The sequence below is a fragment of the Pezoporus wallicus genome, unplaced genomic scaffold (assembly GCF_028554395.1).
Source record: "Pezoporus wallicus isolate ANWC-B61680 ecotype Strahan unplaced genomic scaffold, APGP_CSIRO_Pwel_v1 contig_5967, whole genome shotgun sequence".
Taxonomy (NCBI): Eukaryota; Metazoa; Chordata; class Aves; order Psittaciformes; family Psittacidae; genus Pezoporus; species Pezoporus wallicus.
In genome coordinates, this window is record NW_026639377.1 from 887,751 (window position 1) to 906,544 (window position 18,794).

Below are 18,794 nucleotides of genomic sequence, written 5' to 3' on the forward strand. Positions count from 1 at the left end.
CAGGTAGACATCTGCATGCTACACCAGAGCATGAAAATGACAAATCTTTCATCCTGGAAGCATGTGGAGGTGGCCTTTCTACACACAAAAGTGCAAGGCAATTGAACAGCCACATCATTTTCAAACAGAGCTGCAATGTGGGCAATGCAATGTGTTCTCTCAGTGCTGCTGTTTTCTCTTTGAATTTAGAATTTTTGGTTTTCAACTAGAAGGATAAATTAATGACACTGATATGTGCAATTCTTAAACTGCATAGTATACATTAAGCAGCCACAGACCCCTTTTTTTAGGGTAGGACCACATCCACAATCTCAACAAGAGACTAGGACAAACCTGACAGAACAGTAAGCTTGAAAGATCATTTATATCAAGTTATGGTCACAAAGGCAACAATTGCTCTTTTCTTCAGAGGCATTACAGACGGAGCTGAGCAATCAGAAGCTAGATGGAGCTGAGCAATCAGAAGTAGTGGATATCATGTAAGTTTGTTTTAGTCATGCCCTTACTGTGTAAGTTGACAGGTAATTTTTATTTCCACTTTGCTGTTAGTATCTTCATAAACAGCATGAAAATTCATTGCCTTTTTTAAATCATGGTGTCCAAATTTTTTATCTGTCTGCGCGTTCCTGAGTGCCAATTCTGACCAGAGTTGGTGACTCACTGCAGACCTGTTATAGGTAAGGCTTTTCATTTCGTTCATCAGAAGCATCTATTTTCCAGTTGCCACCAAAGCCTGCAACTGTCCTGCTCAGGAAGAACATATATACACTGTATCTCATACACTGATGCCAGACTCTGACTTCATTTTGTAACTGCACTCTTCAATTTCCAAACAGTGTTTTTGTTGCAGCATGGTAGTGACTAAGGCCATTCATGGTGATATTGTTTCCCATTCTTTTTCCTTTCTCTCTGCAAATGCTCCAGTTCAGCCTCATACATCATCTCCTGGACTAAGTATTTCTCTCTCCTCATTCTGTCACACAAGTCTTTAGGCATGTCTGGAATCAGGTAGGCAATGAAAGACTTTATTCCAAAAACAAGGTGCTGAAAAGAAGAATGAAAAGAATTGCTTCAAAGGTGCAAAAATGTTCACTTCTAATACCACATTTTAGAGCCTAAAAGCTTGTGGCAAAACTGGAATTGAGGTTTAATTCATGACCAAAAATCAACTCCTTTGTTTTTTTAATATATTTTATAGTTTTACAGAAATGTGAAAATGCTGAAGTCTTCTGAAAAGAAAAACTTTAGTGACCTAAATGAAGAAGTGACTGCAGGATATGCTAGTCTGAATAACAATAGGTAACACTGCCTACAAGTAGTCTTTGTTTAGAGCCTGTAATCAAAGTAACCAGACTCCTGGACAGCCTGTAATACATTCTCCAAAGTTAGCACACACACTTCTGTTTTTATATTAAGCTAGAATCATGTACATTTTCCTGACACAGATTTTAACTGGTAATAACTGTGCTTAATGTAAACCTGAGTTGCACTTCTTTTTCTATAAAACTTTAAAGATTTGATTTAGAACTGACCTGATGTATGACTTAAGGAAACATAATTTTGGAGGGAATCTAAAAGCCTCTGTGTGCTCTGTCAGTTCAGTCTGACAACAGCTTGGGGAAGGTGATTTTTTTCCCCTCTTTCTCCTGACTGTAATGAACAAGAAGCTGATGATGCTAACAAATTTTTTTATGGGAGTACTGTAAAAACAAGTAAAAAAAAAAAAAGTAAAAAAAAAAATCAAGAGTTTAAGGAGGTAGAAAGGAATTGTTCCTTTTCATGACTAACCTCAAATACTATGATGAAGGCCAGACGTGCTGCCAGGACATGCCAGAACTGTAAAGTGAATTCATATGGAGTTGAACTCCATGGTGGGGCTCTGTAATCTCTATACCTGGAAAGCAAATCAAAACCCAGTAAGTTAGTCTGTGCTTGAAAACCTGGACAAGGAGAGAAACTGAAGTGGAAGTGTACTTCAAGAGGAATTAAACAGAAAAGGAGAACAGTCCACAATACAAACAAATAATAAAAAATAAATGAAGATAGCACCTTTTTCTTCCAGAATTCCAGAACAAACAATTTCTTTTGTTGTTATAAAGCTGACACTCTGGAGTGTTAAGTTCAAGTGTGTTGATTCTAATTGGTTCTTGTCTGTGCTTCTAAGTGCTTGAGATTCTCCAGACAAAGTTTGCATAAATGTAACATGATTCTAAAACTTCTTAGTCAATTTAAGCTAACCCTCACTGCAAAACTAAATTTGAAACCAGGAATGCACTCATGCAATGCTGTATTTATCTTTTATGCCTAATTTTTCGTATATATCTTGCATAATTGTTTGGGATCTCTAAAGGGGTTAGAGCCACAAAAAAATTTTAATTGTGTATTTTAATTAATGGACCTCAGAATGCTTAAGAAAACCAAAATGAGAATTTTTACCCTCTTGGCAACTGGGGAAACTTTGAAGTGAAATAATTCATAGAAGCACGAAAGACAGGGCTGCAAGAGGCCTGGAAAAACTCAGAACAACAGTCTGTTAGCACTGCATCCTACCACACAGTGTTTACACTTGAGACATGGTTCCATGCTGAACCAACTTAAACTCCAATGCTTTTACAAGTAAAACTGTTACGCCAGTAATTTAAGCACTGACTTCCTCTTTCATGTCTGCATTAACATCTATGCCTGTATTACAAGAAGGGAGAGCATCAAAACATACCGGCAGTATCCTGAGTATCCCATTCCAAGTTCACTCAAATCAAACACTGATAAACTGCTGTTGACATATCCTTTCAAGCATCTGAAAGGAAAAGACATAGGGAGAAGACATTCTTCATGAAGTGGTTATGCAGCACAGATCCTTTTTTGTAAACAGCCTGCTATCACATGTTGTGAGCGTACAGATTTCTTTGCTTATCAGGACAAAACCAATTCTTAAAATTTCAAACAGATAAGCAAGGTTTTATTGGAAAGAAACAAGAAACTTGTTTCGGGGTAACACTGTCTAAAAATCCACTTTCAGCACTTTTCATGGTTTTGCTTCTTATCCATCAGCAGACATAAACTGAAAATGGTTGCTACAGTGTTCTCTGATGTCTCAAAATTAGACCGACTGTACTTAGAAAGATGGTGAGAGGCAGAAAGAAGAGCTATTCACCACCCTGGCAGAATCTGCCCCAAGTCATGCAGCATATACCAAAAAATGTCAGGTATTGAGTTGAATCAAAGAAGAATTTTCACCAACAGTAAAATCAACAGTGCATATATACCAAACAGCCATCTTAAAGGCAACAAATTATTAGGATTGATGGCAGAAATCACATAAATGCATTGAATTAGTGAAGAAGAAAAAATGTCTGTTTCTGGAAAACCATGGACACATAAGACATCCCATCTTCTTGGAAAGCTGACCTGTAGTTTAACAAAGGGCCTTTTGAAAGGCAAAGGACATTTAAAAATACATGTATTAGGGATCCTATTATACTTCCTGAACCTTCAGGTTTGCTGTGACACCTCAAATAACTACTGGCAAAAGAAGAAATAGGATTACATAGTTCTCTATTAAATGGGTAGTGTACATTAAGCACTAAGTTTTTTCTGCCATGGTCTTTTCTCATCCTATTCTTCCTCATCCTTTCTGCCCCTAAATTCTCTCCTCCTGTGACAGCACAAGAAGAGTAACTCTCTCTTTCAAATCATTACAGATGGAGCAATAAGGAAAGGATGGACAGACCCTTGTGGTTTGAACTGGGGCACAGTCTGTGAATGCAGCAGTACTGGCTTGCTGGACAAGCCTTGATGCTTTCACTCTTACCATTCCTCCTGTGCATTAAAGATAAGTTCTGCTTGTGAGATGTGCTATAGCACTAGTAAAGTGATGCTTCCTTTTCTTTAGGTAACCTTGACCCTGTATTAAAAAGACAACAGAACCCTCCAAAACCATCCCCTAAAACCACCTATAGGGCACTGGTCCCCAGATAAAGGAGAGGGTGCCCATAAGTACTGTGAGCTGTTTAGATCATTAAAAGGTCATGACAGACAGTGGGAAATGCAGACTGAACACAGTGGACACAGTTCAGAGACACTGGTAAGTTGATGAAAAGAAATGCAGGAAACTGGCCTGATGAGGCAAAGACAGGCAACTACCTTGCTTGAACCTAATTATAACCATATAAGAAGTCAGGCTGAATACTGTCAAAGCCAATCTTGCTGGTGCTTGGCTGCAAGCATTTCTGAAGAGAAACAGGCAGGGAAGTTTGAAGGTGAACAAGGCTTAGGGTAAAAGAGGGTTTAGCATATATGTGTGTGGGAGCATAGTGTTAGCAGACAGTCAGAACTATTACAGAAAGAAAGAAAACCTTATCTAGAGAAAGCCTGTAAACTGCTACGATGCGTACTGAACTTTGTTGTTTGCATTCAGAAGGGAAGACATGATTTTCCACTTACAGGTCCATGCAGTTTGTTTGCAAACTCTCTGGAATGGCTGAATTACACTTGCACTTAGCATCTGTGAAGATTTGCACAGATGTAAAAGGTAAAATACTGCTGCTATATGTTATGTATGTTAACACAGAAAGCTGAAAAAGTGATCTTCCACTGAATTATACAAGTCTATATAAAGAATATGCTATTTACTTTTCTTGTCTGTACCCTTGATCTGTACAGGGACCATATTTGTATGCATAGACAAAACGTGGAATGTAATCAGAAGTAATGGCAATAACAAAGGCATTGGTGATGACAGCCAGGACTCCAATTCCTTCCAGAATCCCATACCAGATACCTAGAAACAAGAGAAAAACCAAGGAAATAATTAAATTTTTATAATCATATTAAGTCATACTAATGACACTTAAGCCACTGTTAGTCATATAGTTATCCTTTCTTATTGAGAAAGACCTATTTGGTCAGAAAAGGTAATCAAGATTAAGTCATGTCCTCACACCCCTGCCACCACTGACTCCACCTGAATGACACACACTGCTGAGAAGAAATGGCTAAAGCAACAAAGGTATAACCACAATTCTTGGTTACAGAGGCCAAACACAAGATGTTGGAAAGAGATTCCTTATTTTTTTTTAATTCAGTTTTAAACCAAAAGTGAATTTAGTCCTTGTATTTCAAATAGCATTTTGGACCTAAAGTTCCACAAATCAGAAGTCTAAAATACCATTTAGCCTGTTTTCAAAATTCGAACTATTATGATTCCTTTTTAGAAAGAAAAAAAAAATTGAGGAGTCCTCTTAGCTAAGCAACTGAGTATTCTTTTGTTGCTTAATAGGAGAGTTGTCACTGAGATCTGTGGGTTACATTATCAGTTTTACTTTTGATGCATTAACTATTTTAAGGGTTAAGCTGCATAAAAGAAGGAAAAAGTCATTATGTTCTCTCACCTATATCTGTTGCTCTTGCAGGCATAGGTCTTCGCCACTGAGTGACAAACTTGTACGCATCTAATCTTATTTCTATGATATTGTTAAGCAATGCCAGGAGAGGTGCCAGTGGGAAGGCAGCAACGAAGATGGTGGTGAAGCCAAACTGTAAAACTAGACAGGTATTTCTCTGGTTAGAAACTGGAAGTGCAAACGATCTTTTAACATGGAATATAGTTCCATTTTCTTAAGAAAACTGACACCTCCCTAAATTTGCTCACCCATCTCTAAATATTCATCCATTAAACCATGAAGATTCATAGGCTGTAGATTCCAGTCCTTTTCCCACTGAGGCAGAGACACTTTATGCTCCATTAACTGCCCTCCTCTCTTCATTTTGCGTCGTGACCACCAATTCTGTAATAAACTTTATTAGGTAAACAGAGTATTATTACTGACCATATTTGCTCAATAATTTACAAAACTTGCTGGTATTGTTTTGAAGTAAGAGGGCTTATTTTGAGCAGCACCTGAATGCTTACTCAGGTATTTTCTGCAAACACTTATCATATAAGATACAATTCAAAGAAGTCCTCAAAATTCTGCATTATGATTTTAATTATGTCTTTTATGTAGCATGCTAGTCATTCAACAAATAAGCCTTTCAGAATACAGTATTTGGTTGCATAGACTTTTTCTGTAGGATTTACCTAAATAAAAAACCAATCATGCTTAGCAAGAGCATTAAACCAGTAAGTAACGCTTTGATTTTAATCCTGGGAAAGACAAACCAAGTAAGTGAAGCTCAGTAAGAAATCTGTGCTACTGGAATACATTGAACAGTCGAACACATCTACTACTTTGGAACAAACCTGAAGATCTAAATGCTCTACAGATTATTTTTTTCTTGAAGTAATAAAGTGTGTCTAAAAAGGTGTTGCTGAAGCTGCGAAGATTTAAGAGTAGTTTTTATAAAACTGTGCAGAAGTCTTTTCACGAAGTATCTATAATATGAAGTAGGTACTAGTCTCACACATTAAAATGTTATACAAATGAAAACTATTACCTAGTACTGCCAGAGGTGGCAATTAAAGACTATTGTTTGTTTCCAGATATTACTGAAAAGAGACTGAAGATGGGAAATAATTTTCTTGTATTTTTATTAACAGGCTCTTATTTTTTTCTCAAGCTAATTTAGGGCTTAGCTCTTAATCTCTCTTGCTACGGAAAGAGCAACTGCTGCCTCAGTCGCAAACAATTGCTTGTCAAAACAAAACACTATTTGCCAGAAAGGATTTAAGCATGTTCTCAAATTCTGGGCTGAGAAGACAGGAAGACTGATACTTCAGGTAGGTTTCTTCTTTTCAGAAATCCAAGCCTTACAACACAGTACACAGCTCATTTGAAGAATTATTGCACATTGTGAGCATAACCCTTTCTGCAAGATTTTCAAGGTTGAGACTCATTAGAATAATATTTGATTAGCAACCTTCTCCTGAAAACATATTCTTTAAGTTTTAGGAGAAATGTAAGACTCTTAGCCCACCACTCTCTTCAGCAGCTGTTTGTACTATGGAAAATGAAATCACAGTAAAGAGTTTAGATGGTTCACATATCCAAACAAACTTTGTCTTAGAGGAGCAGTTAATGCTTCCCTTGGGAATGCAGTTACAGTGTATGAGACGCAAAAAGCAAAAATACTATGCAAACATATTTTTCCCTATCACTGAATTGCAGTAATGTAATCACTATTTGTAAACCAAATTTTAACACCTGAACTTACGGATAGCCTAGTTCCATGAAGTTGTTCCACATTTGTTTTAAAACCATTATAACTCCCATTTGCAAGCACAGATCTATCAAGCAGCCACTAGGATGACACTGAAATGAAATGGGAAAAGATCAATAGCTAAAATCACAGAATTCCTTTCATTTTTATTTGTTAGAGGGTGGATGAAAAATACTCATGTGTTTGGTGAAAAACATTAACCTGGAACTACAGAAATATTAAAAAAAATATTAATAACAGAAATCCTGACACAGACTTTAGCTAAACAAACTTTAGACATATTATTTCTTGGAGAACTAGATCATATTACATAAGGGTATGAGTGCTCAGTATATGATAAATGATACAGTCCATTCCACTTAGACCAACACATACAAATTCATTTCAGAAGAACGGAGCAATGTTTCATTAGTAACATCCTAAGTGAACAGAGACTTACTAGCTGAATCTCTGGTACCAGTATCTTAACTATATAAATTGCTCTATTAAAATGTTTACTAATTACTGAAATTCTTGTTAGAACATAGATGAGAAATTTATGATATTTTACTCTGTGGCTACCAAGGTTCAATAAAAGAAACCTGTTTTTCAGAGATAACTTCAGCATGGTAGACATATCCAGGGAGGTGCAATTCGAACACATTTTCAAGTAGACTTTGAAAATATCGTTGTTTTTTTTTTTTTCAACCTTAGAATCAACGAAGGTTGGAAGGGATCTCTAAAATTCATCCAGTAGCAACCCCCTGAAATGGGCAAGGACACCTTCCACTAGACCAAGTTGCTCCAAGTGCTGTCCAACCTGGCCTTGAACACTGCCAGGGATGGGGCAGCCACAGATTCTCTGGGCAACCTGTGCCAGGGCCTCATGACCCTCATGATACTGTATTCTGCCTAATGTCTAAACTACATCTCCTATCTCTGAGTTTAAAGCCATTCCCCCTTGTCCTGTTGCAGCAAGCCCTACTGAAAAGTTTGTCCTCATCATTCTTATAAGCCTCCTTTAAGTATTGAAAGGGTGCTCTAAGGTCTCGCCAGAGTCTTCTCTTCTCCAGGCTGAAAAACCCCAACTCTCAGTTTTCCCCCACAGCAGACTTGCTGCAGGCCTTGGAGCATTTTTGTGGCCTCCTCTGGACCTACTCCAACAGCTCCACATCTTTCCTGTGCTGGCAGAAGCTTAAGAGGCTGATAAAAAAGCTGATTATGTTTATGTCTTCCATCCAAAAATTCTACACACCCAGGAGTTTCCAATCACTTAGGATCTAGAAGTGAGGTAAGGGAACATCACTTCCCTTTTCCCAAAGATAGAGACAGAAAGAACTGTGTGTCTTGGCCAGGGTCACTCAGTACAGTGGAGAATGCAGAAGGAAAAACACATGTCCTGTTTCCTATCCTTTACTATAAATAAGAGTTTACTCTTCACTGCACTTAATTAATATCCTTCAGCCATTTCCTTTTTACACATGGGAATTTCACAGGAACACAGAATAGCATTGCTTACCTCTTCAAGTCTCCATCTGTTAAAAAGCTTGTTGTACTTTCCTGGGCGGCCTGCAAATCTGTAAAGTAAGATTTCTGTTTCTCAGTGCACATTCCAAGAACACCCTATATCAGTAGTTATTTCACAGCATTCACTGAGCAAACTCAGAAAATATAAACAGATTAAATCACACAGGCTTAAATCTGGTATCTGTAGAATATGGAAGTTTCAGAATACAAACAAGGATCATCATTTTGCAAGTGACTCTAAGCTTTTATTATGTCCAAGACAAAAATCCTAGCTTCAGAGGTTTTAGATGTTAGATATTCAGCCTCTCTAAGAAGATAAGCCATTGCAATGCATAGGGAGAAATGGGATCTGCATACTGCAGAAATGGGATCTGCCTGGCTATGTGAAGTGTGCACTCTCAGAATCTTTTTTCCAAACCCATCAGAACCAAAAGATTTTCAGAGATCTAAGAGACTCTTGTATAACAAATTGAAGCAAAATCCTTGCTGACCTCAGTGAAAGTTTTAGTTGAGAGTGAAAAAACCTTGTGCCTGGTCCTAGTAGGCACAGGAGATAGCAAGATACAAAGAAGGTATTACCAACAGTCTTTCTTAGAGTGTTGTCTGGGTTTTTTCCCAACCAATCTTGAACTGAAATTATATTACAAAACTTTATAGAAGGCACTCTGAAGTACTCTAGGTTCTGCATGAATTACAATTCTGATCATAAGGAAGTAAAGATGAAGCAAGGTTAGACCTGTCTGGTATCCCACTATTTGAGCTAAAGATAAACATGAAAACTGGAGCCAGAATTTCTGTCTCCTACTCTTGTTTAAGACCTGCCAGACAATACTTATTACTTATAGAAACAGATTCTGGAAAATGGAACCCAAGGGGAATAAACAAGAAATAATGAATAAGCCCATTATGTGGGGCTAAATACAGACCCATGTTTAGGAAGTGGCTTGTATATTCAGAGGTTCTGAATTCTTACCTAGTAGGAAAGTACATAGACCCCACTTAAAAAGTAGACTTTTTACTGTCTAGTTTCATGAGTAAAGATTTCAAGGGTCTAACTGTCACACACAATTAAAAATATTAGTGTTATTAACTATACTCAGAATGGGACTTGCATCTAAATCTCACAGTTCAAGTTGCTGATTTATTTTCTTCAAACCTGAAAATTAACAAGGATTATGAGTCCTGCGCAAGTTTTCCTTTAAGTGTAATTAGCTAAGATACCTTACCTGCCAAGGAAAAAGGCAATGTAGAAGATGGAGCTATTCAAGTTGACAAACTGGAAGAGGAACATTTTCAAGGCAAAGCTGTTTTCCCATTCAGATTCTGTTCGAGGGTGCTCTGTGGAAAGAAACAATATAAATTATCTGAACAAAAATGACACTGAGTTATGCCCAAGTTTGCTCACCAATTGAGCAACACTAACAGAAAAAGTGACAGTTTCCAGTCATGGTGCTCCATCAGATTGCAGTTAATTTTTTTTTTTTCTCAAAGTGCTCAGTCTGCAGGTCAGAAAACCATTGTCCCAGCTCAGCCTACATTGGTTCTAAGCATAAACAGGAGATACAAGCTCCCTGGTACAGAACAGGAGAAAACTCTTTGGGAAGACACCTGTTCCATTTCCATGAAAAAGTTCTGAATTCAGTATAAACCTTTAATTTTAAGGCTACAGGCATCTTGATTTAAAAAAAAAAACAAACAGAAAAAAACACACACCCCCATCCCCCCCAACATAACAAAAAAACCCCCACAAAACAAACAAAAAGCAGAAGCACTTTGGCATCAGCAGAGCAATAGCCAGGGACTGCCAAGGAAAACAAAGGAAAGAGCTACCAGCAGCCAGCTGGCTTCTCACACAGGCATCTTGCCTTCTAAATACATCTGTAAGAACACTACTTCATTCTCCTCGTCCGACTTAGAACTCAAGGGATAATGATGAATTCAAATTTCTCTGATGGATGTATCGAACTTGAAATATAGCACACTGATAAAATTTTTTGTACTAATTAATAAATTACTTTGGTCTAATGATACCTAACTTAGAATACAAATGTACAGGATACTAGCTTTACAAATGGGTACTTGTTCCCAGAAGTTAAGATATCCTCCTTCTCTTTGATAGAAAAAAACCAAAACCTTAGCAAGTGGAGTGTGCTACCCAGCTTAACTGCCTGATGTTCTAAGCAATGCTTACTTCAAGAAGCCTTCTTTTCTTTCTTTTTTAAAAATTCTTTTAGATATTTTAGGAAAAATCAGCTTGTATACTCAAATGAAATCATCATTTTCTTTCTGCCTGCATGTCAATATAATATATTGAAAAAGTAAGTAGGAATACACATCAGTGTGATGCAGAAAAATATTTTAAAATATTTTAATAATTTTGAAAATTGACTGTGCATAATGAATCTTTTAACCTGTCCAGCTCCTTGTTAACTGAAACACTATGTCCTGAGCATTTTTTTTAGTGCGTGCTCTTCAATACTTGAACCAGCAGAGGGAGCTGTTAAACAGTGAGCTTGGTTTTAAACTACGGCAATATCAATTGCTTATTTTGACGTGGGCTGAAAAAGCAGGTTAAGACGAAACACTAAAAGGTAACATACTCACACAGCAGGAGATTTTAAATGCTGCCTCTGCTTTCTTGTGTAAGATAGAAAGCTCCATGACCGAATCACGATGAGAGGCTTCAGTATCATTTTTTTAAATGTGACAGAATTAGTTCTACTTTAAAATTTATGACTTAACAATTTTATCTCAGACAATGTAATGTTATCTTAACCCTTTTTGTCCATACGAAAATTAATATTAAAAAAACTTTAAAAGAAACTCCCCCCCAAAATAGGAATTTCTGAAAAATGGAAGAAAATCTGTTTTAGCATTATAACAAAGAGTATGTTTTGACTTTTGCTCTATTATGACAATTTATAATATAAAACATAAAATACAGAAGTATAAGAATAAACTCCTTTCTTTTCTGTTATTTCCTTGGTGAAATAATCATATAATTTCTTTTTCTGATACTTCACTTCTTTAAGGAAATGCCAGAATCATAGTGTGCATTGATGAAGTTTTCAAACCCCTGTTGTCTGGAAATATAAAGGTACATGACACATCTAGCAAGAACCATGCCACTAATAAAAGACCTACATACCTAAGTCTGTCAGGAGATAGGCAACCTTTTCATATACCTAAAACAGAAATAAGAGATAGTATAAGCATGGTATATCCTGTCTGTTGTCAAATCCAGCATGAAAAGCATAGGTGTTCTATTGCCTACAGCATTAAGGTATCCAGGCAGATACCGGGCAGAGAAGGTACCTGCAAGTGGGTGTAGTTTCCTACAAAGACTTCACTGAACTACTTTAGTCCCATTCTCCTGTAAATGTATATATGTAAGCATATACATTAAATATACAACAAAGATAAATCAAGAGCCAATAGGTCAAGAAAAGTGTTCAAACATCAATGGTTCTCTTACTGAACAGTAAGGTGCTTATCCTCTAACTTCAGGAGCAAAACTATGTGATCTAAAAGTAAGCAAAAAGCCTACTTTTGTACATTTCTTTGCATGAATGTTCATACTGGTGAGGATTATCAGTCTATTATTGAAAACTTCCTTACCTGTTTACATATTGACTATCTCCAGTCCTAATTTGAAAAGACACTTATCCCAAGGTAGTTACACATTCTGAGAAATATTTCCTTGAGTATTTACTATTAATTGCAAGTTATTTTCAGTAGCTTAAGTGTGCTTGTTCAGTTGAATGTACTTTTTTATGACTTGGAATGGTAAGATATAATAACAGAAATAAATACATGACTGTGTTTTGAAGAATTCTTTTCTATTGCAGTGACTGCACAATCTCCTTAAAAAAATTAAAAGCCATTCTTTGCTGTGCTATTATTCCTTTCTATGTGTTTATGCCTGCATGGGAATAGAAAAATGATAAATGAAACACTTAAACCAAAATCAGGTATCATAGCAATTCTAGAACTGAGCGATTCTAGAACTGTGCAACACTGATATCACAATTGCATTTTACATAAAAAAGAGAAGAACTCAAAGTTATCATTTACTTATTTTATAAATAAGTAAATAAATAAACCAACGCCGCCCCCTCCCCCCCCCCAAAAAAAAAAGCCCAGCAAAAAGAAGGTATCAGCCAAGAAAATAATAAAATAGCATTGCTCCTCTTAGAGATGTATTTTCAAGGGTAATGTAAAAAACAGAAACGCAAATGTAGAAACAGTAGTCCATACCACTGTGACTTGGTAATGTAAGCAAATATGTGAAGTGACAAATTAAGTAGTTATTAGAAAAAAACATTGAGAAACATAGTATTAGAAGAGGAAAAAGCCCTGAAATTCTAGCTTCAGGCACTGCTATGTGAATAAGCAAGAACATGACATAACTGATATACAGTAAACTCAGGAACCTTGTAAAAATTACTTTACCCTAATCCCTCCTTTGAAAGTGCAGAAGACTTACAACATTGAGTGACATGATGATCATAAAATTGATACAGACTCCAGTGCCAGATGTTGCAAACTGCCAATACTTCTTGATGAAATACCACTTGAAAGAAGCAAACTGTTCCATGGCTACCAGACGATACACCACAACAGCAAACACTGCAGTGAGGACCAGTGAAATCTACAGGGAAGTATTTATGAATACAGGTATTATAACAAAATAAACTACATCTGAAATAATTCCCACTGAATTAACAAATTAACAGGTGTTTTAATGACTGCCATTTGTTTTGGTGAGCTGACTCTGAGAGAAGAAAATACTCAACCACTGAATTAAAACATTTATTAATTATTCTTTTTCAATACAACTGTATTTTAAAAGAAAGTGATCCTTAAATAAGCAGTAAGACTGAGACAATCGGTTTTGCCTACCTTATGTAAATCCACTAATCTTAATGAGTTGTGTTACTATTTACATCAAAATGAGATTAAAGGCTACAATAATTCCAATATTATTAAACATTACCATGAAAAATATTCCTGAGACAGACACCATTAGTCGACTCAGCTTATCAGGGAAAGGCTGAAAAGGTTCAGGTTTTCCTGTGATGGGATTTACTCTTTCCACTTGGGAATATTTAGCTTCAAACTGGGGGCGCAGCTCTTCCTGGAATGACAGGGTAGATTCCATTTATTATAACAACTTATTTCACTGAAGTATCAAAAATCAGATATACATGTGCTATAAAGTAGGAAATTTATATTGATAAAAATTCTTTTTTATAACGCTCCATCTCAAACATCCAAAGAATTTACCCTTTTGAAAGTGCCAGAGACCAACAAAGAACAAAAAACGTAAGAGCCTCCTCCAGTACGTGAGGGTATTAAAAGGATCACAGGTCATAATATTGGTCTAAACACTAGGTTCTCTGCAAAAATTGGTAAGAAAACTATAAACTAATGCCAGTTACGACAGCGCCTTTTGTGATATTAAACCATTTATTAAAAGCCAACAGCTTGTATCTATGCATCTATGGAAAGGTATAAGAAAAGTAGTGGTTAAGTCTCTGTTGACTTAGGCTGCTGTTAAGTCACCAATACAGTTAAATCAGAGCTATGTCCTCTACTGATTTATGAAGTTATAAAATCATTTTATTATTGCTGATGTTGATAGCAGAATGTTAAAGGACATGCTATGCCTCTAAGAAGGATATAAAATCTGTCCCTTTGCCTGTCTTGGTCCCATTTATACACAGGATTAGGAATTTCCAGTACTGAAAGACATTTGTGTTGGCATCCATAGTAGCTCCTGTCTTCTGTACAGGCAGTATTTCCACTCAGTTTTTCAAAGGATACTTCTAATAGATGTAGAATTATATCTGGAATTATAATGCTAGTTGCAGAAGGGAAAGTATGCTTGTACAGACTCAGGTATACTTTTTGATGCTGTAACTAGTGTTATAAATATAAGTATCTGAATGACAGCAGTGTACAGTATGTATTGCTATCTACCCTTAAATCATGCTGACAGCACAATTTCCAGGTTTACTTCTGTTCAGTCTTACCTCTTCATCTTCCCAGTCTATGAGGTCCCAGTCATAGGTTAATACAGCTCTCCGTCTCTTCCAAAACTCTAGAAAGACTGTAGCTGTGGAAATCATCAACTGCATTTTAATTATGGGAAAGAAATAAAAAAAGGCCACACAGATCTCAAGAAAATCAACAATATGTAACATGGCAACTGTTGTTAGCCACTGTCCGGCTGTTTCTCTATACTATCTGAAAACTATTAAGTAATTAAGGATAATAACCGTTACAACTGGAACACTATTTTACAATGTTTATCTAAGAATCTTTTTTTTTTTCCTGTCTGCTCTATTTGTAAAGAGATATGAGCCATACTTTTTAGATTGTCATTTTGCTTTTGATTTTATTCAAAACATATATGGTTTAAAATCATTCCTTGAAGAAACAAGGATATGCATACACAATGACATCTATTATTAAAGTGCTACATTATGATCTCATTTTATTCAGTTCAAGACAATGAAGAAATCAAGACAACCTCATTCATTTCCCAGCTTCACCAGCTTTATACAGGAGCAGCTAATCTCTGTGTGAGATATCAGATTCTCTATGTACTTAGTGGTTTTGGGAGATCCTATGAAAATAATTACAACCAATAATTAACTCCAAGTTTCCCAAACACTGTAGTTTGACACACAGGATAACACCTTGTTTTGATGGGATTCCTCACAAAATGTGGGCCTGCTCAATTGTTGCCTGGAAAACAGTGATTTCAAATAGGAAGTGAGAAAATTTGCTTCCTTCTGGGAAGCCTACTGCTCAGAAGGAGGATTTCTTACTCAAACTGAACAGGATGGTCTCACATTCCTAACTTTTTGTGTATTTCTGTATTATGTTTAATATCTTATTGGTTTTACATATACATTCTATATAGATATGATATAAAATGATCTATTCATAATTTTATAAATATTATTTATGCTGGGGAGGGACTCTTTATTAAGTACTGCAGTGACAGGACAAGGGGTAACAGGTTCAAACTTAAACAGGGGAAGTTTAGATTGGATGTAAGGAGGAAGCTCTTTACTGTAAGGGTGGTGAGGCACTGGAATGGGTTGCTCAGGGAGGTTGTGAATGCTCCATCGCTGGCGATGTTCAAGGCCATGTCGGACAGAGCCTTGGGTGACATGGTTTAGTGTGAGGTGTCCCTGCCCATGGCAGGGGGGTTGGAACTTGATGATCTTAAGGTCCTTTCCAACCCTAACTATTCTATGATTCTATGATTCATGACCCATATACTACATTAAAGCACAATGAGAAGTTAGCGGAAGTCCACCATACCACTACCCATAAATAACAGATGGCTGAGTAAAAGGAACTTGTCCCTGAATCTAATCTCTAGTAGTATGTTCTTTTATTCTTCCAGGCATGGATCTTGTCTTCACTAGAGATTTTATTCAAGTTTTGGATGCTCCTAACAAGAAGAACAGCACACAGCTCTCCTACTTAAGCAGCAGTGGGGGTTTGCACTTGAGTAATCTGAGGGTGAAACAACCTTTTCTCACTGTCATAGGAAGTGCTATCCCAACCAGTGCAGTGCAAGACTCAGGAATGTTACAGAAGACACCACCTTGCAAGAGAAATCCCTTCCTGATGTGAGGACTCAGGAGGAATGTTAAACCCATGCTACACACAAAGCAACCAATGCTTTTCTTATGTGAACAAATAGGTAGGAGAAATAAAGCACACTCTGCAAAACACAGTATTAGCTGTTGTGAGTCAGGCTGCTCTAAGAAGCATACCCAAGATATCCACTAGCCCTGTGACAAAAGTGGTAAGCCTGCAAAAAAGGAAATAATTCAGCTATACTCAAAGGTAATAAAAATTAAGGTAGTGGCCTAGTTATCAGGAATAATGAATTTTAAATCCTTCTGATTTAAAACCAAGCAAATTAATTAGCGGTGCTTTCCCCCTGCCCTCCAGTGCCAGTAATGAAGAAAAGAATGAGGAATGGTGGACTATTGAAGTACATGCACATTTTTTTTTGTCTGGGAAGTATTTTAGCTTGTGTAAATATCTGTTGAAGTTCTGGAAACAAAATGAGGCAGTTGTGGTCTAGAAGGAATACTAGACCTTGGACAAATGGTGTCTTCAGTCAGATATACACCAATCGTACAGTGCTATTTATTTCAGTGTGTCCCTTAAGATTTGGGATAACTTGCTTATTCTTTAAATCAAGATCTGTATCTAAGTTAGAGTTTTCAGGCTCTGGTATAGCATGAATAACAGGCTTGAGTATAATACTACTAATAATAATAATGATAATTTATGCTACTTATGGACATGAACTAAAGTATCTCTTTCAGACTCACCAGAGCTCTCAAAAATGCTGCAATATTCTTTTTCATGAAGTAGAACTGAATTCATGGTAATTTTGCCATGCTACAAGGCTACTGAGAAGATAGTGCCAAAAGCCAGGAAAAAAGCATGCTGGAGGTGGGGGGAAAGGTAAGTCACAAAACTTCTCTTGTGGTGTTAATTGCTAATCTAAATGACAGAAAAAAAAAAATCAGAATTCCGAAAATCAAGTATTTTTCCAGTTCTGCAGAAAGCCTGGATTGTTCCTGGCTTGCCTTGATTTTACTATATCACAATAGAGTGATAGATTTTACCTACTGTGACGGAGTAAAATAAAAGCTAATGCCACCCTCCTCTGACTGCTCTCCATGCAATCGAGCCCCCTAGTGCCAGTTGCTAGGCACTTCTGCTGACTCATCTCTTACTCTGATCTCCCAGCTCTGAAAATGGTAAGCTTTGACTTTTATCAATTACTTCTGTAGAAAAACAAGACCTACAACAGATGATTAATCCAATAATTTGAACCTCAAGATGCATGTTTTAACACCGCTTTGACCTGGCAGAGTTTGTTTGCGCCTAATCCTGCCACTCAGGAGTTCTGGATGATTTACAATTTACAGGGTCACACACAGGCTTCCAGTTTCCTACAGAAAACATCATCTGGTGCCTCCCCTGCTTTTTCCCAGGAACACTGCTTCCAATCTTACAGCTTCAATTACTGTTCTGAATTTTAAATCCCATAATATATGGTGTACTTCCTTTTATGGTCCAGCATTTTGCTATAGAACCACTCATTTAGGGATTTGTCATTCAGTGCTCTACAGTGCAGTTCTGCTCATTGTACGCTTACAAAAAAAAATCTTTAAATCCTTAAGTTACTTTATTTTTACTGCCCTTACACTGCCATTACTTGCACTGATGAAGAACTGAAATCACAGAATCACAGAATCATTTAAATTGGAAAAGACCTTTAAGATCATCGAGTCCAAAGGTTAACCCAACACTGACAAGTCCACCATTAAACCATGTCCCTAGGCACCACATTACTTGTCTTTTAATTACCTCCAGGAATGGTGACTCCATCACTTCCCCGGGCAGCCTATTCCAATGCTTGGCAATCCTTTTAGTGAAGAAATTTTTCCTAATATCCAATCTAAACCTCCCCTGGTGCAATTTGAGGGTTTTCAGTAGGTAAACTCTCCACCGAGTTTGGCCATGGCAAGCCAAGCCCCTTCTGAATACTCTGCTCAATTACTTCACACAGTATCACAGTATGCTAGAGATTGGAAGGGACCTTGAAAGATCATCTAGTCCAATCCCCCTGCCGGAGCAGGAACACCTAGATAGTGTTACACAGGAATGTGTCCAGGTGGGTTTTGAAAGTCTCCAGGGAAGGAGACTCCACAACCTCCCTGGGCAGCCTGTTCCAGTGTTCCGTCACCCTCACTGAGAAGAAGTTTCTTCTCAAGTTTAAGTGGAACCTCTTGTGTTCCAGTTTGTACCCATTACCCCTTGTCCTATCATTGTTTGCCACTCAGTAGAGCCTGGCTCCATCCTCGTGACACTCCCCCTTTATATATTTATAGACACTTATAAGGTCACCCCTGAGTCTCCTCTTCTCCAAACTATAGAGACCCAGCTCCCTCAGTCTTTCCTCATAAGGGAGATGCTCCACTCCCTTAATCATCTTTGTTGCCCTTCGCTGGACTCTCTCCAGCAGCTCCCTGTCCTTCTTGAACTGAGGGGCCCAGAACTGGACACAATATTCCAGATGG

At 37.2% G+C, this 18,794-nt stretch overlaps 1 protein-coding gene across 5 annotated transcripts in view; it reads right to left on the reverse strand.

The window, feature by feature from the left end:
* Positions 1–467: 467 nt before the first annotated feature.
* The window catches only part of ANO3 (anoctamin 3), a 209,231-nt gene continuing 190,904 nt past the window's right edge, over positions 468–18,794 (reverse strand). For all 5 annotated transcript variants that reach the window (XM_057414416.1, XM_057414415.1, XM_057414419.1 and 2 more), the window contains 13 exons: positions 14,700–14,782; positions 13,661–13,801; positions 13,151–13,315; positions 11,813–11,849; positions 9,891–10,002; positions 8,657–8,714; positions 7,153–7,250; positions 5,651–5,796; positions 5,391–5,543; positions 4,633–4,780; positions 2,717–2,797; positions 1,789–1,894; positions 468–1,044 (listed from right to left, as the gene is read on the reverse strand). In XM_057414416.1, coding sequence (XP_057270399.1) covers positions 862–1,044; positions 1,789–1,894; positions 2,717–2,797; positions 4,633–4,780; positions 5,391–5,543; positions 5,651–5,796; positions 7,153–7,250; positions 8,657–8,714; positions 9,891–10,002; positions 11,813–11,849; positions 13,151–13,315; positions 13,661–13,801; positions 14,700–14,782 — 1,511 coding nt within the window. In that variant the 3' untranslated portion in view covers positions 468–861. The remainder of the gene's footprint in view (positions 1,045–1,788; positions 1,895–2,716; positions 2,798–4,632; positions 4,781–5,390; positions 5,544–5,650; positions 5,797–7,152; positions 7,251–8,656; positions 8,715–9,890; positions 10,003–11,812; positions 11,850–13,150; positions 13,316–13,660; positions 13,802–14,699; positions 14,783–18,794) is intronic.